Source organism: Vulpes lagopus, chromosome 8 (genome assembly GCF_018345385.1).
Source record: "Vulpes lagopus strain Blue_001 chromosome 8, ASM1834538v1, whole genome shotgun sequence".
In the NCBI taxonomy this organism is placed as follows: Eukaryota; Metazoa; Chordata; class Mammalia; order Carnivora; family Canidae; genus Vulpes; species Vulpes lagopus.
Window position 1 is genome coordinate 38719991 of NC_054831.1, and position 27242 is coordinate 38747232.

The window sequence follows — 27242 nt, forward strand, 5'->3', positions numbered from 1 at the left end:
GCCCAAACAGTTTGACCTTCTAGGAAAGTGTCAGTGTGGAGTGGAGGCCTATGTTCCCAACCCAGTGACAAGAACTTCCTCCCTCTGGCCAGCGTATCTTCAAAGATTCCCTAAGATTCCAGCTTTGATGCAGTTTCCGCACAGGAGCCCTGCAGGCATCTTTTCAGTATCCTTCATTGCCTTTGAGGTCCCTCAGGGTGGCTTTCTTTCTTTTTTCTTTTAAAGATTTTATTTATTTATTCATGAGAGACACACAGAGAGAGAGAAACACGGACAGAGGGAGAAGCTGGCTCCCTGCAGGGAGCCCGATGTGGGACTCGATCCCAGGACCCCGGGATCATGCCCTGAGCTGAAGGCAGATGTTCAATCGCTGAGCCACCCAGATGCCCGTCAGGGTGGCTTTCTAAAATGGCCCAACCCAGCAGCATTTGGGGATGTTCTCCTGCCGTTATGCTCTGGCAAAAGGGAAGCAGGCCTGTCTAGGAAGGATTTCTCTTGGTTAGCATGAGTTCTGAGTCACATTCTGAGGAGGCAGAGGGGGAACAAAATTTCTTCATTGCAGATCGTTTCTGAGAGACTCCATTCTAGAGAGAGCGACCATGCCTCTCAGCTGATCCAAGACAGTCCCGAGTTTACGGCTGTTGTTCCGGTGCGCGTATTAACAGAACTCCTTATCATTCTCAAAAGTGTCCTGCTCTGGCAACAACTTTAGAGAGTTATCCTCAGGCCAGGTGATGGCTGTGACACCTTTGGGCTTCTCGAGCCCCCAGAGCAATTGGCAGTTGGTTTATTCTTAGTTTTCCTCTCTGGTTGAAGCCTAATGAAGATCTTGTCAGTTTGAGGAGAAAGAATAAGAAACATTTGGCAGCACACTCCTCACCTCATGTCACCCTGAGAGCCCCCAGCTAGTTTCGAGCACTATCTCCTGGTCATCAGCCTTCTTGGTTCTTAGGAGCAGAGAACTGCCCCAGAGCAAGAAATGTCCATGTCAGGGGTTTCCAGATTTTGAGGAGAGAGAGAAGGGTCAGAGGGAATGGAAGCCTTAGTCTCCTGCTCTCTCTGGCTAACTGGCCAAAGGCTTCCTGGCCACCACAGGACCCCAGAGAGCAGCTCAGGCCTTTCGAAGGATGAGAGATTTTGTCTTGGGTCCATTGAGCAGTGACCAGGAAACTCAAAGAGGAGAGCCAGAGTGGGCCCAGTGCCTGCCTACAGTAGGTACTTAATAAGTATTTGTTGACTGGAGTGAGGAGGTGGCTCTTACCCATGGTGTGTGTGTGTGTGTGTGTGTGTGTGTGTGTGTGTGTGTTTAGGGTGACTGGGCTTGTTGTTGGACTTTCCACTCCCTCCCCACCCCAACCCCACCCCTAGCTGCTGCTGCAGTGGCCACTCCACTTCTCTGCTTCTCGGGAGGAAGCCATAGGGAATGAACGATAAGGGTGACAGGACACCCAGGGGGAGAGCAGTGGAGCTGAGCTTTCAACCCACAGCTGACGAACGGGCTCACCAGAATGCACCAGAATGAAAGCCTAGGGACCACAAAGGCAGCCTTCACAGTGTGCCGGCCTCGGTCCCAGCACCCCAAGCAAAGGAGGCATCCCGGCCTGAATCCTAGACAAGGCCACCGAGCGCATGCAGTGTATGCGAAGGAAAAACCACACACACCAGCAAGACATTGATGACCTCAAGCAGCAGACGGCGCCTCTGGAGCAGCAAGCCCGGGCCCTGGAGAAGGTGAGGCAGAGGGGCAGGCCAACTGCCCCTCCTCAGACAGCAGCCCCCATGCCAATGGCAGCACCATCTCCTTCGTTGGTGGAGGCTGGGAGCCCGAAGAGCCCCAATGCAGGAAGAAGCTCAGGGTGGAGACCAGCTAAGCTCCGTGGGGCTACTCAGCAGCACCAACTGTGCATCTCCTCCATCGTCTCATCTGCCTTTCAGTTCATCCCTAGAGCCCTCGCAAACATTTAAGAGACTATTTTTCCTTTCCCCTTTTTTCTTTTTTTCTTTTCTTTTTTTTATTTTTTCTTTTTTTTATTTATGATAGTCACACACACACACACACACACACACACACACACACACACACAGAGATTGAGAGAGAGAGAGAGAGAGAGAGAGGCAGAGACACAGGCAGAGGGAGAAGCAGGCCCCATGCACCGGGAGCGGGACGTGGGATTGGATCCCGGGTCCCCAGGATCATGCCCTGGGCCAAAGGCAGGCGCCAAACTGCTGCACCACCCAGGGATCCCTTTTTCTTTTTTTTAATTTTATTTTTACGGAGAATCTCTTGGACAACAGCTCACATTCTCCTTCCCCATTTCCACATTTTTTTAAGCCAGTTCCCTTCAGGGATTCCCTGTCCCCACCAGCAATGTTTAAAACAAAACACCTCAACTTGGCAGCTTTTTCTGCAGAGGGCAGACCGCCCACCGGCCCTCTGAGCACATGCTGTACTGACCAGCCACCAGCGTCTCCAGCCCTGCTGGACACAGGCCCGGAGGACTCCTGCTTCCCAGGCCCTGCCCCCAGGGCCACCCTCACCTCTGTTACATTGACTTTATGAATCTATGGATTGCTCCACGTTAAGAAGATGACTGGTTTGGAGTCAGAATTAATCCCCCTTCTTTTTGAGGATTTTTTTTTCTAAAAGGCTATTTGCCATTCCATTCGAAAAACCAGATCCTTTAAGAAGTCTGTGGTATAAAAACAAGAGGGGACAGATTTGCAGCACAGAGTCTTTGGCCTGTTTCATGCCTGCCTGTCTCAGCCAGCGTTAGGAAGGGCTGTGTGACACTCGTGCGGTACTTGTGGGAGACCGTGCAGCAGTGAAGTGGTAGCTGCCCAGGGGTGGTAGGGGTGGGACAAGGAGGGAGGATCGGGTCCGGGAGAGGTTTTGTACTGCGGGCCAGTGATGACGATGTTTTGATACTATTTCCTGCTACTGAAATTTGAACCTGAGTGAATTGTCCTCATTTCTGATGATATCAGTATTGCAGAGCAACAGATTCAGAAAGTAATGATCAAATCTTCCTTTCTTTTTCGCGTACATTTCTAAGAGATAGAGCCAACTAATTTCGTATATAAATACTAAGAGCAATTTACCCAGTACTAAACCCACACCCCAGTGTAGACCCTTCCCCACCCTCGCCCCACTCCTTTTCCAAATGCCTTGGACCTCATTCCCATTGTGTGATCCAGCCCTGGTGCTGGCTACAGTCAGCAGATCACAGGGAAGGGCTTTTTGTGTTTAGGCCATATTTCTTTGTCTTTTTCCTACTCCATTCCTGGCCTCTGCTGATTCTAGTGTGTACTCTCTAGTCTCAGTCTGTGTTTGATTCCATTCCATGGAAATAAAAAGTATGTTGTCCACACTGCACAGGATTTGTCTTGCAAGTTGAGGTTTTCCCCTTCACTCTAAGACTATAAATAAAAACTTCTTTTATCCTTAAAAAAGAGTATTTATTGACTGGATAAGTACATACATGATGAAGAGAATGACAAATTCACAAATATCTGGAGTTCTATCCTGAGCTGGCAGGAAGTACATCCTCACACATACTTGAGATATGATAATACCTGAGAGCATTATCTCACCCACTGGCCACAAATCCCCCTGGAGCTGTGGGGTGAGCATGTGGAGACGCCACATATGCACACAGCTGAGTTTCCCATGCTCTGATCTGCAGTCTAGCAGGTGTTCTGATGGGAAGTGGCTGTCCTTAAAGCTCTGCATCTTCTCCTCTGCCTCATTCCAGTCCTCCCGAGGCAGTGAACTGAAGATCCCTCAATGTCCCTGAGCACAGAGGGGCTGGGTGGTTCACTGGGGAGCAGCCTTATTTTTCTCTCTCCAGCCCTCTTCAGTTTTCTTTTAGCAACTTCACTTTGTTTTGGGCTCTCTTCTTCCCAAGTTCCTGGAGGCAACAAGGTTAGAAGCACAAAATAGACTTTAATGCAAAAAAGCATTAGCAGAGGTAAATAGGGTCATTTCCTAGTGATAAAAGAACATTTGGACAATTTCCCATTTGGGACTATTGTTCAGTGTAGTTGGCAATGCATAATGTTCTTATAAATGTTCTTGAACCTCCAAATTGTTTTGAATATGATCAATTCCTGAGAAGATATAACAATTTTACATACCTAATAACATATAGCTTCAAAATAGAAAGCAAAAGAACCCCAACAGAACTCAAATGATAAATAGACAAATCCACAAACATAGTGGGAGGTTTTGACATGCTTCTCTCAGGAATTAACAAACAGATAAAACTTAACAAGGCTATAGACTTGGAACAACCCAATTCATCTTTCTGGAAAACAGTTTGGTATTAACTTTAAGATTCTGGATATGTGAACCCAGAATTTCCAACTCTAGGTACACATGCAGAGAAAGCCGGGCACATGTGCACCATGACTCACAGCCAAAGATATTCATCACAGCGTGGTCCATTGCCAACAGCCCTGTACAACAGCCAATTTCCCATCTACAGTCAAATGGATAAATAATCATGGCATAGTCATATGAGAGAATCATATACCTCAGTGAAAATCAATGAACAAACATAACGGTATAGATGAGGCTCAAAGAACAATGTTGAGGGAAAAGGGGCAAGATAAAAGAACACATCAAGTATGATTTTATTCCCATGCCATTTAAAAACAACTGAAGCTAGAATTTATTCTTTAAGATACACACATCAGTGATCACACTATAGAGGAAAGTAAAGAGATGTTACCACAAGGTAGGACGATCGTTCCTCTGGGTAGAGTGGTAGGGGTTACCCAGGGGGATCTCAGGTGCAGGATCTGTCCTACTTCTTGACTAAGCAGTGATTACCCAGGTGTTCTCTTTAGAATTCTTCATTAAACCATACCTATGCCTTTATGCAAGTATATGTATGTTGGTTTTATTCATTCACCAATAAAAGTAATGTTTCAAAAACTTAAGAAAGGCACCCCCTCGGATCTCTCCTGGCCAGAGAAAAGTTCTGCTCTCTTTCTCTGCCCCCTTCACTCTTTGCTCTTCCTCCCACCTTCAGCCTCCTCCCACATGAGTCCTCCTCCCTTCCCCCAGGGGGCCTAGGTACAGCAGGCTACAGGTCTGGCTGGGAAGGCCTCTGGCTCTGGCTTCTTCCCAGCATGCTGGCCTTTGCTGGGATGCCTCCTGGGAAGATTCAGGTGTGGGCCTGGAGGGAGTGTCCACTCGGCCTGTTTTGATTCTGGGCCCTAGGCTGCCTCCAGCCCTCCACAGGGCCAACACTGGCTTATTAGGGGCCACATTAGGCTCGCTGTCACAAAGAACCCATATTTGTCTTCACCTCCCCGTGTTGGGCCCGTCAAAAGGAGGAATTGGGGTGTTAGTGTGGAATTCCTAGGTGCAAGATCTTCAGTCCCTTGCCTCATCTGTTTCCAAAGGCCAGTACCTAGGGGTGGAGGCAAAAATGGCAAAAAATTAAGGCCAGGCCTGTAGGGTAAAATCTCTGAACCAGGCTCTTTCCATTCCTCTGCCAGAGAGAGCTAATCCTCAACAGTGACCTGATGCCTGGACATTTCCAGTCCATACTGGGGTCCCAGCCAGGTCCCAAGGCTGCCAGGAACCTCTTTCTCTCCCATCAGATTGCTGACACCTATATATAAAATAGATTCCCATAAACAGACATTTTTCAAAAGCTTTAAAAACCACAGACAGTCTACCTAAAGCCTGAGAAATGTAAGCCTTGCGCTTATTTTTCCTCTGACATGGGAACCCTGCCGAGTAGCATTCCCCAACAGCGACTGCCAAAAATGGGCAAGATCAGCCCCCACGGGCACCGGGCCATCTCCCTGATACTCTGCAGGCCCTACCACAGGCCCCTAGAGCCACCCCCACACACACACCCGCCCATCAAGTCTGCTGCAAAGACAAACAAAAAGCAGACTCTGGGCTTCCTGACTGGGCCCTCCCCACTAGAGGGAGAAGAAAACCGGAAGAGCAGAAGACAATGAGGAAACAGCTCCTAAAGGCAGGCCAACTGCTTCAGACGGTGAAGGCAGTCAAGTTCTGCCCGGTCATCTCACAGCCAGAAACCAAGCTGTCTCTCTGCTAACTCACAGGAAGCTCCACATCCGGCGTGGAGGACTCTGGGAGGCCTGCGGGGCCACCTCCCGGCCCCTTCCCGCCAGCCTACTACCTGCACCTCTGCTCGCACAGGTCTTCCTTCCCCAGCTCTTGTCTCTCCTGCCCTTCCCCTTCAAGCCACTCCAAAGGGCTCCGGCTCCCAGCGCTACTTCCTGTGCGTCTTCTGGTCTCCCTTCCTCCCAGGCTTCTCCCCACCGGCCCCCCAGGCCTCCAGAGCACCTTCCAGCCCCTCTCAGGCTTGCACTTGGCTTTCTGGGAGCACCTCTCCACTGGGCCCCTCCCAGATGGCTGACGCTTCCTTGCCTGTCCCCTGTGTGGCTTTTAGCTTCCTCTCTTGCCCCTCATTCTCACTCCATTCTCTTTATACAGCAGCGGGGTGACCTTTTAAACATAGAAATCAGACCTGGCCAGTCTCCTTCTCTTTCTCAGAAATAACCCAGTGGCTGCTTCTCGTTTGCAGGATCAGATCCAAAGTCTTTCCCGGGGCCCCCATGCCCTGGATGACCCCAGGGTTCACCTTAGCCTTTGTCTCCAGGCAGGTTGGCCTTTCTCTTCCTTAAGTACCAGCTCAGGCACAGCTCGGGGTGTCAGCCTCATCGGCCCCTCTGTCCCAAAGAGTCTCCCCTAGATCTCCCCATGGCTGCCCCCGGAGGTGCATCTCCACTCTGCTTCCTCACCGGCAAGGCCTGTCCTATGACTGACTGCCTGTCCCCCGCCCCACCCCCCATCGCGAGTCTGCTTACGCTGAGTTCATACATGTGCATGGTGGCATACATTACGTACAGCGTATTATATGCCGTTCTCCACCGTTCTGTCACCTTCACCAGAATGTTCATCTGAGGGCAGGGATGTTGTTGGCCTTATTCATTTCTGCATTCCCAGAATCGAGAATTCTGACACACAGTAGGCGCTCAATAAATCTATGTTACATGATGAACCAAGGATAAAAATACATATTATATACTTTAAACATTTAACTTAAAAAACATATATCATTTATTTATCAATATTTTAAAATATATACATATATTTCTTTAAAGTAAACTCTACGCCCACATGCGGCTTCAACTCAACCCCAAGATCAAGAGTCACAGGTTCTACTGACTGCCAGCTAGGTACCCCTACTTGCCAATATTTGGACATAGGGCCAAAACCCTTTCTTTGAGCCTGGTGCCCTCACTGGGGATCCTTGCTGTCTCTGTTTTGCATAACTCACACCTATACTGTGTTATCCACAATTTGAAATCTCAACTTCTTTAAAGTGGCATGAAATCTTAGTCTTGAAAAGGACTTTTGCTATAGAATTCTTCTATATTCTTATTTACCCCAATCTCTACACACTTAAAGCAAATCTTTAAGTCAATTTGCTTTCACTGAGTCTTTCCAAATAATTTCACTTAGTTCTCAAGGAAATAACGCTTTCTTTTCATACTCATCGTATTGGCTTACATAATATTAAGTTGGGATGACATAGTAGGTAATTAAATCACTTAATTACTATAACACGTATTGTGAGTATAACTGGTTTAGGAATAGACACCACTCAATTCAAAGGGGGTGTGGGTGAGCTGGAGGGCCGTGATGTTCACTGGGCCTGGAGAGGCCGCTATGAGGAGGGTGGAAAATAGAACCTATTCTGCAATATAAAAATCCTGGCAAAGGCACATGGCCACTGTGATGGAAACCAGCATGGACCCCACCCAAGAGAATGGGCAAAGCAAAATTAGGTCAGCCAGATGCAACAAGGATCCAAACAGAACCCAGGCAAGAAATTTCCTTCGGCCCCTCCCGGCTAAGGAAATAGCCCACATGCAAAGTTAGTCCACAGCCACGATGAAAGCTGGGTTTTGATAAATGTAATTATCCCATATCATCAATTAATAAACTGAACATAGTTCTCACTCTCTGGTAAGAATGACTGAACAGTGATTCTCCATCCTGAGTAAATTATTCCCTTCAGGTATTTTGAGTTCTGAACCCAAAGTGACACTAACTTCTGACTCTTGCTTTCTTCACCTGGTAACATTTTATGCCAAACCCAGACGTCTCAACCACCTTGTTGCTGTGCCCATTTGTGACCATGTGCTCTTGGGGATGTAGGCCTTGGCTATGGACCTCATCCCAACCACATTCACCATCCTGTCATTCACCGGGGCCCTCTGCCTAGTGGCGAGGGAACTGTGAGCTCAGTAATGGGCTCTGAAACCAGTGTCAGGGACGCCTGGGTGGCTTAGCAGTTAGCATCTGCCTTTGGCTCAGGTCATGGTCCCAGGATCCAGGGTCAAGTCCTGCATGAGGCTCCCTACAGGTAGCCTACTTTTCCCTCTGCCTATGTCTCTGCCTCTCTCTGTCTCTCATGAATAAATTTAAAAAATTAAAAAAATAAAAACAGTGTCAGATGTTTATGACCCTGCAGGCATTTTAGCCGCAGCTTTCAAACCCTCCTGTGGAATGAGAAGGATGAAGGTCAAAGCCAAAATATTTTCCTTTGGGGCGCTTCCACATATATTTATGACCCTTGCTTTCATCAGCCCATAGCTGAACTTCACACCCTGCCCTTTCTGGTGCATTGGAAAGTCGGTTTGTTATATGCAGATGTGAGCTAGTTCTACTGCTCTGACTCACATTATGGGGCCCACTTCAGAATGACCTGATGGTGGTGGCATGCAGAGGAGACCCCAAAGCACACAGAAAGGGCTGTTTCAGCTGCAAACCCTGGACGTGCCCCTTAAGCCCATTCTCAGATGAGAAGGGGCCAGGTGGGAAGATAGCGCTTCCAGTGTGCCTGAAGGGCACATGCCTTCGATGGGCCGTCAAACCAGATGCCAGGCAACATTAAATGGTGTGACCACTTCCTCTGCTCTGAGTCATTTCTTCATCACTTGGCTGCCTTTGGAGTTTGCTTAAAGGGAGAATACGCTCTTCAGGCCAATGCACGCACTTGGTCTCTTTGGCGGGTATATTTTTAATTACAAATTAATAGCCTCTCCATTTCCTGTTCAGCCTGTGGTCTGAGACCAATCACCTTGAAGGTCTAACAAGATGGTTTCTGAACTTGTAAGGCTTAAGGCCAGACCCCAGATAAACATCTCTGCAAGGCTTCCTGGCATGCGGTCAGCCAGTCCTAGTTGATGAGAATGAGGGTAGGGTCCTCAGCCCTGGCACAGCAGTGTATCCAGACATACAGCCTCAGCTCAAATCAATTAAAAGCAGAACCTTTGGAGGCAAGACCAGAACAGTGGCCTGTTTTAGAAGCTCCCCAGGAGATTCTGAGCTGCCAGAGTTGAGAACCACTGGCTAAGTGTATCTAAGATGAGCCCTCAGGTTCTGGAACCAATGTAATCCTTTGATCTGTATTCTACTAAGCACTTGTAGTATTATTAGCTACCATATACCGAAGCCCCAATATGTGCCAAGTACTATGTCATGTACTTTCATATACAGTATCCGAAACCTAAAAACAATCCTGTAAAGTAGATATTGTTATTCCCATTTTTAAGTGTTTTTTTTTTTTTTTATTTTTTAGCTAAGAAGACAGACTCAGAATGGGTAAATTGAACAAAACTCGCACAGCTGGCTCGGTAAAAAGCCAGTATCTCCATCCAGATTTATCTGATTCTGAAATCCAAACTTTCCCTATTAGGGACATGTTGTCTCTTAGCTTTAGTGACTATAAGAACTATGGTTTGAATGCTCAGATTCAAAGTGCTTTTTTTCCAAACCCCAAGTTCCATCCATAGAAAATCTGGGCCGGGAAGATTGTTCCTCCGGAGGCTATTGACATGAGAATAACTGTCTGTTCAAGAGGCTTAACACATTTGTTATCGTAATCTAATTTTGAACAACAAACTAGAGGATAATTTTGAGATAAATTACATTTGTGTTTTTTGACTCAAGGGGCCAGTGTTATTGTTTATGTAACAACCCATCCTCTTTGCTTATTTTAATCCTTGAGGAAACAGTTACCTTCCTGACTAACTCACTCTGGCCCTGATTTTGGAGACTTATTGCAATGCCTGGATCTGACCACTTTATGCACGGGACAGTGGAATTAGGTGCATAAAAATGTTGAAACGGAGGAGAGCCCTTCTAATTGCACAAGTTACTCCTGAGGGATAGAGCATCCCTGACATTACCTGAAATGAACTTATGGGGACGAGGCCTCCCCCTTCACTCTCCACACCCCCAGATTGACAGCTGTGTTTGGCATCATCACAGGGTTGGCTGCACCAGCTCTGGGTTCTATCACAACCGTGACAAAACGAAGGAGCTGAGCTGAGCTATCCAAACATGAGCACACATGGAACTTTGATAAAAGCACACGTTGCTTATGAAGGTAACATCCCCCTGTAAACTGGGCAAGGAGGCTTCCACAGTCAAGGCCAACGAGGAGTGCAGTGTTGAGGGTATAATCCACGGTGTGGGTGCAAGAGGAATTCTCATAGCAACACGGACATTTTACTCAGCTTTGTAAGTTTGTAATGATCTCTCAGTTGGGGCGCTGTTGGGGTACTCCCAGCCTGAACTCTGAGACACTACTCCATGGAAACAACTGATAAATACAATGGTGAGCACAGTGCCTCAGGTTTCATGGGAGGTCCATAAATATTTGTGGAGGAAGTGAGCAAGCTGGGGACGGAGATGGCATGTCCCTCAGGACTTTTTGTATTTATTGCATTATTGCATTATATAAATCTCACAACGATTCCCAAGTGAGGAAATGGAGCTCCAGGGAGCACATAGCTAATAGGCGGTGGAACCAATTTCCAAACCAGTTCTGTCTGCCTCTGGGCCTCACGCTCCTCTCTGCACCACCTACTAAGAGTATCGCAAGAGAGGACTTGGCGTCTGTCGGGGATGATGGGCTCCAACATGTGCCCAGCTGTCCTCCCCATATGAGGTCCTGGGAGTGGCCCCTTGAGAGAGTCAGCTCGAATCCGTCCGTCTGCAGGGCACTGCGGCACGTGCGGCCCGGGCACCTGGGGGCTGGAGATCTGGTAGCCGGGGCGGCCCAACGGCCAAGCGGCCGAGCGCAGCCGGTCAGCGGAGATGGAAGAAAGCAACCACGTCCAGCTGAGCAATCGGTGAGGCTTCCTGGAGCGGCTGCTGTTCCAGAGGGGCCTCCGAGAGAAACGGAGGCAGGGGCAGAGGCCGTGGCCCGCCCAAAGCCCCCCCGCGGAGAGCTTAGGACTCGGGGGAGGCCGCCGAGCCATCTATGGATTCCAAGCCTGATTCCCGCAGGTCCTCCCCTCAGCCTCACTTCATCAGCAGGGACTCTGCCCGCGAGCGTGCTCACCTCCCACATCCTCATCTCCTCGGCTGCGAGGGGAGAAGCAACCCCCTCCGTGGCTGCCACGCTGTCCTGTCCTCGCACCACTAGGAACAAGCTGCCTGCCCCCAGGGAGAACCACCCAGATTCTCGCACACGGAAGTGCTCCACGAACAGCGGCTCTGGGTCTTGGTGTCTGGGGTCCATCAAGCAGTCCGATTGGACGCAGGTAGGGTACAGGCCGAAGTGTCTTCATCCAGAGACCTGGCGTACCCTCTGGTACCTGTGAGATGTCCGTGATAACACGGTCCCTCAGCCTCGCGGGCCCTTCCCAGTGAAACAGAGGAGGTAACGGCTACTCCAAAGGGTAGAGGTAAGGGTAAAGGTGATATGCCCAAAAGCATGCTGTACTCCGCCTGACACGTGTAAACGTTATGGGAGCCTGGCCGCTTCCAGAGTCCACTCCAGGCCTTCTAGTCCTTTCGGAAGCAAGATGGTACAAGTTGGGTAGTTCTCAAACCGAAGTCTAGAGAATACATGCGTTCCGTGGGATGCTGATAGTGTCTGATGACAACATATCAAAAAATCTTTCCTGAAATGTATTGTAACAGCCATACAAGAAAAACGTTAAGCACTGCTATAGAGCTGTCTATGCTAGTTTTCAATAAGGTGCAGCGGAGACAGAGGAGCACGGCAATTCCATCAGTACAGTCCTGGGCTCAGGAACAGACAGGCAGCTCGAGGAAACTGAGGAAACCCAAAGAGCTACAAGCTCTTTCGGTACACAACACAGATGGCGTTTTATCAACTCAATGGGGAAAAGACATTTTACTTGGTGAATGGCACTGAAAAAACTAGCTAGCTGTTGGATTTCCTCCTTCATTCCATACTTTCAGATTCTATGATATGGGGGCACCTGGATGGCTCAGTCCTTTGGCTCAGGTCATGATCCTGGGGTTCTGTGATTGAGCCCCTCATCAGGCCTCTGCTCAGTGGGGAGCCTGCTTCTCCCACTCCCTCTGCCTCCTGCTCATGCACTCTCTCTGCCAAATAAATGAATAAAAATCTTTAAAAAATTCTATGATGTGCACAGAAAAGGGATGTTAATTTTTTTAAAGATTTTATTTATTTATTCATGAGAGAGACAGAGAGAGAGAGAGAGAGAGAGAGGCAGAAACACAGGCAAAGGGAGAAGCAGGCTCCATGCAGGGAGCTTGACGCAGAACTCGATCCCAGGTCTCCAGGATCAGGCCCTGGGCTGAAGGCAGTGCTAAACCGCTGAGCCACCCGGGCTGCCCCAGATGTTAATAATTTTTAAGTCATTTTTAAAACCCCTACCTAATGACTCTTCAAACTTTCACACTCCGCAAAAACTTGCTGTTTAAACACAGCAGTAAAGCCATTTGTGTTCAGGACTCCCCATGAATCAGCCACAAAACCTCATTCTGCACTGAGAGCTTGTTCCTATTGCAGGGCTTATGTGTTTGCTATTCATCCTAGGGGCCGGAATGCTCTCCACCCAGCACTTCCCACAGCTGGCTCTCCCCCTTCCAGTTCAGCTCAAATGTCACCTCTTCAGAGAGGCCCTCCTGTTACCCCATATGGATGGCAGGCCTCTCCGGTTCAGTCACCACAGCACATGCCCTGCTCATTCCCTTCCTACGTGTCACGGTATCTCATGCTGTGTTGTTTGCCCCCGTTAGGGGATACATTCCTTGGAGGCAGCCAATCTCATTTGCTTCTTCATTGCCTGGAATAGTGCTGAGCACAAATTACCTGCTTAACACATATTTCTTGAATGGAGCAATGAATGAATGACCCCTTCAGTTTAAGTATCGGTCTAGAGTGTCTGATTAACACTCATTTTCAAGGAAGCTGACTTGTTTTTTTCTCTTAACCATAATAGAACCTTATTTTCAACCTTCTGTTTTATTATTTTAATTTTTTAAAGATTTTATTTGTTAGAGAGCAGAGGCCAAGGGAGAAGCAGGCTCCCCACTGATCCAGGGCTGGATCCTAGGACCCTGGGATCGTGACCTGAGCCGAAGGTAGAAGCTCAACCAACTGAGCCACCAAGACGTCCCATCTTGTTTTATTCTTTTTTTTTTTTAAAGATTTTATTTATTTTTTATTTATTCCCAAGGGACACACAGAGAGAGAGAGGCAGAGACACAGGCAGAGAGAGAAGCAGGCTCCATGCAGGGAGCCCGATGCAGGACTCAATCCTGGAGCTCCAGGATCATACCCTGGGCTGAAGGCAGATGCTTAACCGCTGAGCCATCCCCCATCTTGTTTTATTCTTAAATGCCTACCCACCTGTTCTTGGTCTGTATCTTGTATATCTTGAGTTTGAGACCTTCTACTTATTTAATACTTTGACACCAAAAAATGACAGATATTGCCTCCAAACCACAGCTTCTTTGTTGACTTTCTGATGCACACTTAACCTACCGGTCCCACGCTCAGGAGTTTATGGTGGACTGTCAAAGGGCATAGGGGCTCCAGCAGTCAGTGTTCTGTCTACACAGACTGCAGAAGGGGAGCACCTGTGTGGGCTGCTCTCTCCGTACAAGACAACACGCCCTCTCCCTGCTTCTAGCTCATGTGCTCATAGCAGACCCAGAGACTTAGCCGTGGGAAGACTAATCCCAGTGGCTGTGACCTCCCCTTGCACAATGTGACCTGCTCCCAACATCTTTCCCTATTGGCATCTCCAGGCCCTGAATTCCTTCCTGTTCTTTCCATCTTTCCTCTGCACTTCTAATGAGGGGCCAAAATGCTTTTACCCAATAAATACGCTCTCTAGATGGCAGATCTCTTCAACAAAGTCAAACAGAGAAGAAACAGGAGGTTAACTGTGGCAGGCCGTATTTCCCGAAGACAGGCCCTGGACCTCCCTCCCACCTGTTCATCACTGGCACCAGGTGGTATTTGAAGCTGTGGGAGTAGATGAGGAGGCTGCCCAGAAGTGTGAAGAGAAGGGAGTAAATGGCCTAGAAAAGAACCCTGGAGAACACAAACCCCCCCGAGGGCCAAGCAGAAGCCATCCCCCCGCCCCAACTTCCACAGCTAATCCTTCCGTCACATCCTTTAGATTCTACCTCAGTATTTTGTGTCCCCCCACCCCCACCCCACCTTCCATTCCTGCTGCTGTCACCCTGTCCAGGTTCTCGTGCCTTCTCAATCGGATTACTACAGGATTCTCATTGGTCTTCCCCCTCCAGTTGGGAGGGATCGATGTTCACACTGCAACTAAACTGATCTTCCCCAAATGTCATTCTGATAGCCATCACTTGAAATCCTTCACAAGTGCCCTACGTCCATTTTCATAAAACCCAAACTTACTAGCTTAATAAATCAGACCTCTTGGATTTAGAACTCTTTCTTCATATTGCCAAATGCACTCTACCCAAATATGCAATGCTCTTCTGTGCCAGGTGCCTTCCCGATTCCTTTTTTTTTTTTTTTTTCGATTCCTGTTTCTTTATACGTGGGCTGCCTCTCCCTCTCCCCCTTCCTGGATCCACATAAGGATCCACTTCTTGAAAGCTCAGTTCAAGTAGCATTTCCTCTGGGAGGCCTTCTCTGCCCAGCAATCTGATTTAGATGCTCTTCCTCTGTGTTCCCACATTATCTTATTTATGTTCCCATTATGGCTCTCAACACTCTGTATCATTGCAATTAATTATTGATTTCTGGTTCTTTCACTGAACTGAATATACAAAGTCTCGTTGAACTTTGTGTCCTCAGCAACTGGCATACAGTAGACAGTAAATATGTACTGAATAAACACACCATTGCTAACATTCATTGGGCACTTTCAAAGTTATCCTCACTTCCTGAATCCTCATCCACACTATGCGTGAAGTAGACACCACCAAATTTCTCTATTTTACAGACGAGGGCTGACGCACAGGAGTTTACTCAAACGAACACAAGGACTGGTGGGGTTGGGCTGTGAAGGTGGTCTGCCTCTAGAACATGTGCTCTTAACCACACTACACTATCTCTAAATAACTCCTTCAGAACATTTTTAAAAAAATACTATTTATTCCTGAGAGATACAGAGACACAGGCAGTGGGAGAAGCAGGCTCCCTGAGGGGAGCCTGATGTGGGACTCCAGGATCATGCCCTAGGCCGAAGGCGGTGCTAAACCGCTGAGCCACCCAGGGAATCCCCTTTTTTCTTTCTTTCTTTTTTTTTTTCGGAATCCCCTTTTTTCTAAATGAACTTATGCTCTACACTGTAAGCTCCATGAGAACAGAAATTGTGTCTTAGTCATCTTTATGTCCTTTGCAGCAACACATACGATGCTTTTCCCATAAGGACTCCTTCCCATAATTCATTAAGTATCTAAGAAATTAGTGTGGGGTTTCAGCCCAAGTTTCTAGACAACACTATCTGAGCAAATACTGCCCTGAAGTGTACTAAGTATCTCAACTCCGTTTCACAACATTCCTACATGACAGTAGTACTTCTGCCATTTTATGAATGAGGGATATGGGCTCAGGGGGTTACGTAACTTGCTCGAGGTCCAGAGTCTGGAAGGGTCAGCTCGCTGTCTATTCCAGTGCATATGAGGATGTGACACGCAAGGAAGGCAGTAAATGTTATGGTCACCCACCAAGTGGTCAACAGTTCAGGTCCAGCCAGGAGACCTTTGCCAGAGCCACTTGGCAGAGATTCTCCTGGAGAGACACACCAGGTGAGATTGAAGAGGGTTTGGAGCCTCCCACCTCTGATGGGACTGCCCCACCTGTACCCCACAGAAGGCAGCAATTGCGGGCAGGTTCTTCAGATCTCTCTAGACTGGGCTTTCATCTATCCAGCATTATATTCGTTTTGCAAAACTTCTTTCCACAAGTTTCCAAGTTGCCTGTCAACTGCATTTTTTTTTCCTTATCCTGAGGCGTCTCAGGGTCCTTAAAATTTATCAGCTTTCCATAAAAGGGAGTTTTTGTTTTTTTAATGCCAGAGCAAATGATACAGACCTAATTACTTCCAATAAAAGCTTTTAAAAGGCACCCAACAGGGGATCCCTGGGTGGCGCAGCGGTTTAGCGCCTGCCTTTGGCCCAGGGTGCGATCCTGGAGACCCGGAATCGAATCCCATGTCGGGCTCCTGGTGCATGGAGTCTGCCCCTCTCTCTCTCCCTGTGTGTGTGACTATCATAAATAAATAAAAATTAAAAAAAAAAAAAGGCACTCAACATGAGGCTGCAAATTTTATGTCTGTCCTGTTATTAAATGTCTCAAAATCACTGCAGACTTTATTGAGACATTCAAGGAGTTCAGTAATTACCTCAGAAGTGCAACAGTCATTTCAGCTTTTTACCAAATCTTAAATTCTAAAGTCAAAGCTTTGTACATGTGGCACACAGGGGTACATCCTGAGCATATGAATTCCTAGTGGTGTACATGCCACCATGGCCAGGCCTGCCCAAACTGCCAGGCAATTGTCGGTATTAAAATCAAGTGCTTAGAAACAAATTGTGGTACTCTGTACCATGTGGCACCCCCATGATCTGACCCCCAAGCCTGGTCCTCTCTGTGGGCTCCTCGCAAAAGGCTTCTCTCCTCCCAGTTGTGTGAGCTGGAAGTCCTCCCAGATATGCCTCTTCCCTCGCCCCCCTCCAGCTAGCCTAATGACCAGTCCTGTCCCACCTGAGGCCTCATCACATCCACTCTGGCTCCTTCCACACCCCTCTTCACACCACAGCCAGGAGTTATCTTCTCAGAGTACAAATCTCCCCACCCCTTCCTGCTTTGGTGTAAGATCATAAACCTTATCCCAGTTTGTAACTTTGCTTTCAGTAAATTAATGTAATTTCAAAGCAGTTCCAATCCATAGCTGTATATGGAATGTATACAGCATATATGATGTACAGAAATCAGACACTACAATGCCCCTGCTGTGTTCATGACAGGGATTTAAAAATATATCTGATCTTTTGAACAGAGTGCAACAACTGCTAAGAGTTTTAGAATATTAAATATATGGAACACTGGGGTAAAAGGGGGGCTTACCTGTAGTTGTATTTTCTGAGGCTTCCATCATTACATCTAATAATCTAATCCACTGACATGCAATTTTGCAATTTACCTTCCTCATCATTCTATCATCCTTGCTTTTTTCCTGAAAATCCATGCAAAACTGGCAGGTTAAACAAAACTAGACAGTAGAAGTCCAGCCAAGAAAATGTCATTTCCGCAGCCTAAAATAAATACCATTTGGAATATGGTTTCAACCGAAGGGAAGAGGTACCAGCAAACCAAAGTTTCAGTTAAAAACAACACAACTGGGTAGCCCGGGTGGCTCAGCAGTTTAGCGCCGCCGTTAGCCCAGGGTGTGATCCTGGAGACCCAGGATCGAGTCCCACACTGGGCTTCCTGCGTGAAGCCTGCTTCTCCCTCTGCCTGTGTCTCTGCCTCCCTGTGTGTGTCTCATGCATAAATAAATAAAATCTTTAAGAACAAAACAAAACAACACATCCAATCATTGCATTTATCATCCCAAACTGTGAGCAGATAGCATGATTTCACTCTCTTGTTTCTGGGCCTTGCAGTAGTCAGAGAAAGACTGTAATGACATGGTTGAGTATAGTAAAATCAAGATTCTACTTTATCCTTCTGCAATTTTACTTAGAAAGGACTCAACATGTGATTTCCCAGACTTGTTGAGCGAGGTGTCCTTCATTTAAGGTAAGCAGGTCATTTTGAGTATGTCTTAAGTCAGTCACAATTCAAAAGTCCCTAAATCCAAAGGACCCAATGGTTCTTCAAAAGAAAGCATTTGCAGAGACGGTGGTGGGAAGTCACCCAAGGCCATCCTGCCTCCTCAAACTGAAGGCAAAATGAATTCAACATTGCTGGGGATGGGCAGCAGGCATCTGAACATCTGTACAACTCTCCGGTGATTCTGCTCATCACTCAGATTTAGGAATGACTCATCAAACCCGCAAAGTGGGACTGTTTTCCTTCATCTTAAAACAGAATTTTGCTTATTTGAAAACAATTGAGAGGAAGGAAGTTTTAATTAGTAAGTCTTACTGTCAGGATTTAATTATAGGTCAGATCATTGACAACAGGTGAGGAAATTCAAGAAAGGAACCAATTATTAAAGTGAACTATAGGGCAGCCCCAGTGGCGCAGCGGTTTAGTGCCGCCTGCAGCCCGGGGTGTGATCCTGGAGTCCTGGGATCGAGTCCCACATCGGGCTCCCTGCATGGGGCCTGCTTCTCCCTCTGCCTGGGTCTCTGCCTCTCTCTCTCGCTCTGTGTCTCTCACGAATAAATAAAAAATAAAATTTAAAAAAAAAAGTGAACCATAGTAAGCAACATACGATGCAGAATAGCATAAAGCTGGTTTCCTCAGAAATCAGGTCCATAGTGGCCACCAGGGTGAATTCCTGAGAGTAAGTTAGAGCCTTGGCTTAAAGGAACAAGGGGGGGAAAATAGTATTTGAAGCAGGCTTAGACATTCTATTACTGAAGAGTATTATGAGTTAATATTCTTAAATTCTCATTATAGTTAGTATCTCCAAGCCCTTTGACGGTTTTTGACTTCCAGATTTCTCTGTGGCTCTAGCAATCTGACTGCATCTCTGTGAAAGCAATGATACTTTTTTTTTTAAGATTTTATTTATTTATATAGGAGAGACCAGAGAGAGAGAGAGAGAGAGGGAGGCAGAGACAGGCAGAGGGAGAAGCAGGAAGCAGGCTCCATGCAGAGAGCCCGACATGGGACTTGATCCCCGGTCTCCAGGATCACACCCTGGGCAGAAGGTGGCACTAAACCGCTGAGCCACCCGGGCTGCCCAGCAATGATGCCTTTCTATTCCATTTTTCTCCACCTGTTTTGTACAGCTGTGTAGAAGTTCAAGCATTCAGTTGACTTTCCTAGCAAGCTGTTTCCTTGGACTCCTTCTTAGGTGGTAGATTCCTCAAGGGCAAAGACTATACCTTCAACTTTCTTAATAGTGACCTACAGTGAGCATGGAAGTATTGGTTATTTGTAAAAATCTTTTGATGCTCTCCTACTCTTCCAAAGAGCTGAAAAGCAGGGAATACTTCCAAACTTAATTCTGTGAGTCCAGCATTACCTTCATAGCCAAGTCAAAGACAATTTAAAAAATTACAGACCAGTACCCCTTATTAAATACTCATGCAAAAATCATGTACAAAGTACTGACAACTTAAATTCAGCAGCATATTAAAGAGACTGTACTACCAAAACCAGATGGGATTTACTCCCCAAACGCAAGAGTTGTTCGACATACGAAAATCACTATAACGCATTAACAAAACAAAGCAAAAAAACCCGCACAAGATCATCTCAATGATACAGAAAAAGCATTTCACAAAATTCAATACCCATTTCTTGACACAAACACTCAGACTAGAGATGAAACTTCCTCAATGTGGAGGCCATATATGAAAAACGCACAGCTAACATCACACTCAGTGGTAGAAGGTTGAAAGCTGCTTCTCAAAGATGAGAAACAAGGCAAGGATGCCTGTGTTCAGCACTTTAATTCAATGCAGTATTGAAAGTTGTGGCCAGAGGAATAAGGCAACAAACAGAAGTAAAAGGCATGCAAATTTGAAAAAGATGAATTATAATTATCTGTTTGCAGATGACATGATCTTATAAGTAGAAAATCAAGATTTACCCCAAAACAGTTAGAATAAACAAATTCAGCAAACTTGCACGATATAAAATCAATATACAAAAATCAGTTGCATTTTTATACACTAACAATGAACAATCCAAAGAGGAAAGTTAAGAGAACAAATCCATTTACAGTACCATCAGAACAGTAAGATACTTAGGAATAAACTTAACCAAGAAGGTAAAAGATGGTTACATTGAAAACTATTAAAAAAAAAAAAAAAAACCCCGAATGTCGCTGAAAGAAATTAAAGGCAACACAAATAAAGGGCATTGTGCGTTCGTGGAAGACAGATTCAATGCAATTCCTATAAAAATCTCAGCAGCAACTTTTACATACATTTTTTTAAAAATCCGAAAATTCATATAAAATTTCTAGGACCCTGAACAGCCAAAACAGTCTTGAAAAAGAACAAAGTTGGAAGCCTCAGGTCTCTCGATTCAAAACTTGCTATGGTAATAAAAACAGTAGCGAGTGGCATAAGAACAGACATACTGACCAGTGGAATAAAACGGAGCCCAGAGACAAACCCTCACATATATGGCCAATGGATTTTTGACCAAAGTGCCAAGATCATTCAAGGGCAGAAAGAACAGTCTTTTCAAGAAATGGTGCTGGGAAAACTGGGTCTCCACATGCAAGACAATGCAGTTGGACCCTTACCTAACAACATATTTAAAAATTAACTCAAAATAGATCAAAGACCTAAACATAAGAACTAAAAGACCCTGAAACTTTTACTAGAAAACAGAGAAAAAATTTCCTGACATTGGATATAGTAGTAGTGATTTCTTAGGACGCCAAGGCATAGGCAACAAAAGAAAAAAATCGCTAAGTTGAACTACATCAAAATTAAAGACTTCTGTGCATCAAAGGATACTATCCATAAGAGTGAAAAGAAATGGGAGAAAATATTCAGAACTTATAAAGAACCCCTACAAATAACCCAATTTTTAAAATAACCCACTTAAAAAAATAGACAAAGAACTTGAATAGACATTTCTCCAAAGAAGTTATACAAATGGCTAATAAGCACATGAAATGATGCTTAACAGCCACTCATCATTGGGGAAATGCAAATCAAAACCACAGTGACATCAACTCCCACCAGTTAGGGTGGCCACTACCAAAAACACTCAGGAAAAATAAGTGTTAGCAGGGATACAACAGAAACTGGAGTGTTGGTGCATCACTGTTGAGGAAAGTCAAGGGGTGCAGAGAGCAGCAGGGAAGTTCCTTAAAAAGTTAAAACAGAGGCGCCTGGGTGGCTAGGTTGGTTAATTATCTGCCTTCAGCTCAGGCCATTGTCCTGGGGTCCTGAAATAGAGCCCCGCATCGGGCTCCCTGCTCAGCCGGGAGCCTGCTTCTCCTTCTAACAACCTCTGCTGCTCCCCCTGCTCATACTCTCTCAAATAAAATCTTAAAATAAAAAATTAAAAAAACAATTACCACATGATCCAGCGATTTCCTGTATATACCTAAAAGAACTGAAGTCAGGGACTCAAACAGATATTTGTGCATCCACATTCGTAGTGGCATTACTCACAAGAGCTCAAAACTGGAAACCACCCAAATGTCCATCAAGAGATGGATAAAAATGTGGAATATTACCAAGTCGTAACAAAAGAGATGCTGACACTTGCCCCAACAAGAACAAAGCTTGAAGACATTATGTAAGCGCGGTAAGCCAGATGCAAGAGTACAAACACTGTAGGAGTCCACTTACATGAACTACCTAGGGCCATCAAATTCATAGACAGAAAGCAGGAAAAAAGTTACTAGGGCTGAGGGGGAGGGGAAGTTATTATTTAATGGGTATGGATTTACTGTTTGGGGAGATTAAAAATCCTAGAAATGGATGGTGTTCAGAGTAGTGCAACACTGTCAGTGTGCTTAATGTTACTTAGTGGCCCACTTAAAAATGGTTAAAATGGCAAACTGTATGCTGTGTTTTCCACAACAGAAGAAAACACCTTGGTAACAACAGTCACAGTGAAGGGCTTGGCAATGAAGTTCTACCTACTTGAAACCTGCATCTGCTACGTTCCAGCTGAGTGACTCTGGGAAAATGACTCAATCTCTGGAGTTTTAGTTTCTTCTTTTGTAAAATGAGGTATCATGAATGCACTCAGAGGTCATTGTCAAGATGAGCATTAGGAAGGAAAACCTAAAATGCCAAGTATAGGGCCTTATCATGCCATCAGCTAACAAATGATGGCTGATTTTAGCAGCTCCAGAAAGAAAGGTAGTATGTTATCATATAAAACATAAATGAACAAAGTTTTAAAAAAAAAGCTTCAAAAGAACACAAACAGGTCTTGGGGAATAAGGCAACTTGAAGAAAGGGAGGGGCAGTCTTGGCTTTGCAACAGTTTGTGAAAAGCACTGTTGAATACTGAGAATTTCACTTATTAAAATTTCAATATGAAGTGTGTGATACAGATGTTTGAGAGACTGCAGTCTCAGGTCCCCACTGGCAGTCTAGTTCACCTGTTACTGCGCTTTTTGTAAGACCACTCCAGAGAGAGGAGTAAACAAGTGTTTCCAGGACAGTCTCCTGAGAGTGAGGAAGGCAGATGACATAATAAAGGCAATGTTAGTAACTGAGTCACTCACTCAACAGTGGAGCAGAGTTTCAAGTGCAGGGTGAATACTCAAAAGTTACAGATTTTACAAGAGCAATCACTACACTGGAAGGGATGAGGAGCACTAAAAAGACTGCCTTTTACTGTATTTGCCCCTTTAAGACTCTGTGATCCTAAATTTACATTTTTAAACTTGGGATTTTTGGAAAGACAACACTATAAAACACATAAAAACAAATGCCAGGTACACGATGATTCCATGTGCTGTTTTACACACGCGGAATGCTGTTCTGGGAAAATCTCTTTGGGTAACAGAAATAGTTCACAGCAAGAGCAGTAGGGCAGGTCCCCAAGTGTATCCAGTTGAACTTTAACAACCCCGGGGTGAGGGGCACCGTGTCTTTGCAGTGGAAGAAACCTCATCTTACTTCTGACTCCCCCAAAAAGGAAATATGAATAGCCCCCTGTTGTCCAGAAGCCCTACTGATAATGTAAACAGGTCATTAACACACATTTTGTGTATGTTTTATAGCTGATGTTCTTACAATAAAGCTACAGAAAAGAAAATATTAAGAAAATCCTAGGAGAAAATATGCTCACAGTACTATACTATATTTATCAAAAAAAAAAAAAAAATCCGCTTACAAGTGGACCCACACAGCTCAAACCCGTGTTGTTCATGGGTCAACTCTTCTTCTAATTCAAAGACATTTGAGGCAAAAGGGAAAAAACACACTTAAAAACCCACAAGCACAAATAAACCAACTTTAATAGATATTATTTTATATTTATATAGCGCCTTCTTCAAGAACCTTAGATGCTTTACAGACATTATATCTAATTAATCCCCACAACAACCCTGTGAGGTAGGTATTACTCCCATTTTACAAGATAGGGAGACTGAAGCACAGAGAGGTTAAGTGACTTGCCCAAGGTCACACAGTTAAATTCACTGAAGAGCCAGGACCGGAACGCCTTAGCCTCCCAGCTCCCAGTTAAATACCTCATGAGAGAATCTTTAATGAAAAGTATCCTTAAAGAAAGTATCAAGAGTAGTATGTTATGAAAGTGAGGCCTTTCTACTGCCATCACGGAAAAAGAAAAAACCCGATACTGATGGTTAAGAGGCAACAAGACCCATATATTACACATTTCCTTTCTCCCCTTCTCCTGAAGTCTCATGGCCCCTGTCTTAAGCAATCTTCTAAAGGTAAAGTTTCCAAGACAGAAACCATACGACTTAGCAGTGAGACTTAATTTAGAATATTTACTTTCAGTTACGATAATTTATAGAAATTTTTATTCCAATATACAAAATATGGGACAGCCATCCCAACAAACATGTACATAGTTAGAGAGCAATCAGCCACCATTTACAACTTAACCCCGCCCTTCATTTCTGTCACAGTCAACCAACACACAACCTCACAACGCTTTCTAGATGGGTCACTTTTCTTACTAAATACCTGCACTTTTTTCCCCCAACCCTAACCCTATGTTTTTAAAGTATACTGAGTTTCTGATAAGCTTCAAAACATTTTATGTAGATGCAGCTGAACGAACAGTAAAAAGGAAATTGAGAACTATCACCCCACAGTCCCTCCCCTGACAAATCATACTATCAAACACGGTGTGGATGTGAACAGTGTGTGACTACCAAGGAACTCAATAAAAATGCTACAGCTTGCTTTAATATGAAATGTAACCTTGCCTTTTACTGTGTTTTTTAAAATGCAAAATGTAGAAACATGGTGCCGTATTCCAATACTGGACCTCTATGCAAATGACTTCATCTATCTTTCTTATCCATGCTGTGGCCTGGCTCAAGCACAAACGGACTCAGCCTCACTTTACGTCTTTCTCTGTGCCAAAGGCTGTGGAAACACAGCCTGGAGTGCCAAGACAATTTGGTTTAAGCCCTCAAAATAAAAAATGTATCCACTTCCACGTCTGTGACCTTCCCCACATTCTCCGTCGTGATTCTCTGTGCAATGTTGCCATCATGCAGGCTCCATAATTTGTATAAACCCCCTCCAGCCAGCGTAAGGCTTTAGCAACTCTAATCTTAAAAAGTAACTTGTCAAAATACATCATAATTTTCTCCCAGCACATCTTGTTTCAACAGCCCAATTAGCCAAGTGACCCTGTTAAAAGATCAGTTCATGGAACGAATAGGTGAAGTCATTTCCTGAGCTAAAAGATACAGATAATAAATGTTAATAAATAGCAGCAGACAAAAAAGTTTTTCGTTTTTTTTTTTTTCATATTCAACAGTGTTAGTAAAATAAGTTTAGAAAATTACAGCAATTAAAAAAAAGTTACTGCCTAAAAGGACTTAAAGGACATCCAAGGCCTGATCACTCTTCTGAATATGTATATTCAACTATTTCCTGCACGGTACAATGGGCCACCATCTGACAACTTACTGATGATGCATGGGAAAGTGTCAACCGCAATGGTTCACGTACATTTTACATCACACATATTACTTCTTAAAACTCCCAACAGAAGGAAGTCTTAACAAATGCCAGGTTTAATTTCTGAACACTCTTCCAGTAAGATCTGTAAAGATGAAGGGGTGGGGGGGAGAGAAAAGGACTTGCTCTGTGTGCTCCTGGTCTGCGTCACCAACACTTGATCCTGGGCGGGTTCCTGGCAGCCACACAGGCTGCTCGGGTTCTGACAGATCACTTCTTTCCAGGGTAGAGAATGACATTTGAAAAGAACGTAACTGCTATGACACGAGGTTTCCAAACATGGCCTCAACCTGAAACGTTAGAGTACTTAAGAATTCTAAAGACTGGTGCACCACTGAGCCAGAACTTCTTTTATTGTTCCAACTGTGACAGGGAATTTTTGATAGCTTTTTATTGTACTGAAATTAAAGCTGAATATTGATTTATAAACTATAACAAAAGGACAAATGTTTAGCCAGAGATATCAGTTCCTCCTGAAAAAGAATATTTACCTCCTCTTGTTGCAATTTTTCTTAAGGTATCCTACGATTTAAAATAGAGTTTAAAATTCACCTTAAAAATAGAAACAAACAGAAGGACTAGTTAAACTGACAAAAACTAATAAAAATATGCTCAAATTTACTGACAGAATCGTGGGCACTTCACACAATACTTAGACTCTACCAGTTTTAAGTAAAATAAATAAGAAAAAAATTATAATTACAAAGCCAGTCTTTCCCCTTGGGGAAACAAAAAGCCACTTCTGACCAATTGTTCCCTACATATACATATACTGTATATTATTATAAGCTTCTTCAGAGAAGCAAAACATATTTGTCTTCCTGACACTGGATTCTAGTTATCTATTAATTTTTACATCAGGAAGGCAACTCCAAGTGTTGGGCCCAAATGTAGTTCTGGTTTACGCTTGAAAAGACCACCAAATACTCCTTCTGTGTATCTGCAACACGGGCAAAGTTACACAGCGTGTTCAATCCTCTCCTTAAGTGATTAATACAACTTAGCACGGATTCCTAGTCTTTCTACTGCACCCCCAAGGAGTTCAAATCATTATTGGTGCAATTAACAAAGAGAAATGCATGTCAATTACTGGAAGGCTGTTTTACAAGAGGAGCTGCTATCTCTGATCTCACTTCCTTGTTGTGTGGAACTGCAGACAGCATGATACCTGAGCAAATAAATCAACTACCATGATAGGAAGAGCGTGTTAATCCACAGTCTTTGCTTTATTGTGTGCAAAGTGTGCTACTGCCCCCTGAGCTTCCTGCATTTCTCTTTTCTTGAAAAATCAGTGCTTGATCCTTTCCAAAATAACCAGAGAAGAAATGAGGCAGAAAGTATCTCTTCATCACGGTCCCTCTCAGTCCCGAGACTGATAGAAAAGGATGTAACCAGACTCAGAGTTCTTTGAGATATCTGATGTCAACCCGTAGAATTCTTCAATAGCTTGTGCATCTATTTTCTGTGAGGTAAAATGGAAACGTTAGTACAGAAATGAGCTCCTGGAACTGCTTTAGTTCAGTAAAATCTTCCACATTTCTTAGAATTGTGCTTTTTCCTTGTTTATTTTTTTTCTTGGTAATTATACATACACACACACACACACACACACACACACACACATTTGCCAACATACAGTATAACACCCAGTGCTCATCTCATCATGTGTCCTCCTTAGTGCCCGTCACCCAATTACCCAATCCCCTTATCCATCTCCCCTTCTGCGACCCTTCATTTGTTTATAAAACAGCTCTGCACAATAAGAAAGGCTTAAATTAAAAAGAATGATCATGCCCATACACATTCTCACCAATGTTGAAGCAAACAGGGCTCTCATATACTGCTGGCAGAAACGGAGAATGGGACAGAGACTGGGGAAATGTTTAGCATTATCTTTTAAAGCTGAACATAAAGCTACCCTTTGATCTAACAATTCTATTCCTCAGTAATAGAATTACCTGAACTACATGAAACCATCAATTCCCAACCATTTGTGACCTACAAAAATGGCTAAATGGCAATTTCGTATGGTCCTACCTAACGTACACCCAATAAAAATGAGTGTGTGTGTCCAACAAAAGACTTAGATCTGAGTGATGGAGGCAATTTATCGGTAATAGCAAGGGAC

At 44.8% G+C, this 27242-nt stretch overlaps 1 protein-coding gene, 1 long non-coding RNA gene and 1 pseudogene across 3 annotated transcripts in view; 1 reads left to right on the plus strand and 2 right to left on the minus strand.

Moving 5' to 3' along the window:
- The first annotated feature begins 1423 nt into the window (after window positions 1-1423).
- LOC121497693 lies at window positions 1424-1871 on the plus strand (annotated as a pseudogene).
- Window positions 1872-3439: 1568 nt separating this feature from the next.
- On the minus strand, window positions 3440-9637 carry LOC121497558. Its single transcript, XR_005989506.1, has 2 exons — window positions 6896-9637; window positions 3440-3908 (listed from the first exon to the last, which is right to left on the minus strand). It is a non-coding gene; the product is annotated as an uncharacterized LOC121497558 (long non-coding RNA).
- A 13751-nt stretch (window positions 9638-23388) lies between these two features.
- Window positions 23389-27242, minus strand: part of USP12 (ubiquitin specific peptidase 12) — an 88013-nt gene continuing 84159 nt past the window's right edge. For both annotated transcript variants that reach the window (XM_041766370.1, XM_041766372.1), the window contains one exon: window positions 23389-26576. In XM_041766370.1, the coding sequence (XP_041622304.1) occupies window positions 26475-26576 (102 nt within the window). In that variant the 3' untranslated portion in view covers window positions 23389-26474. The remainder of the gene's footprint in view (window positions 26577-27242) is intronic.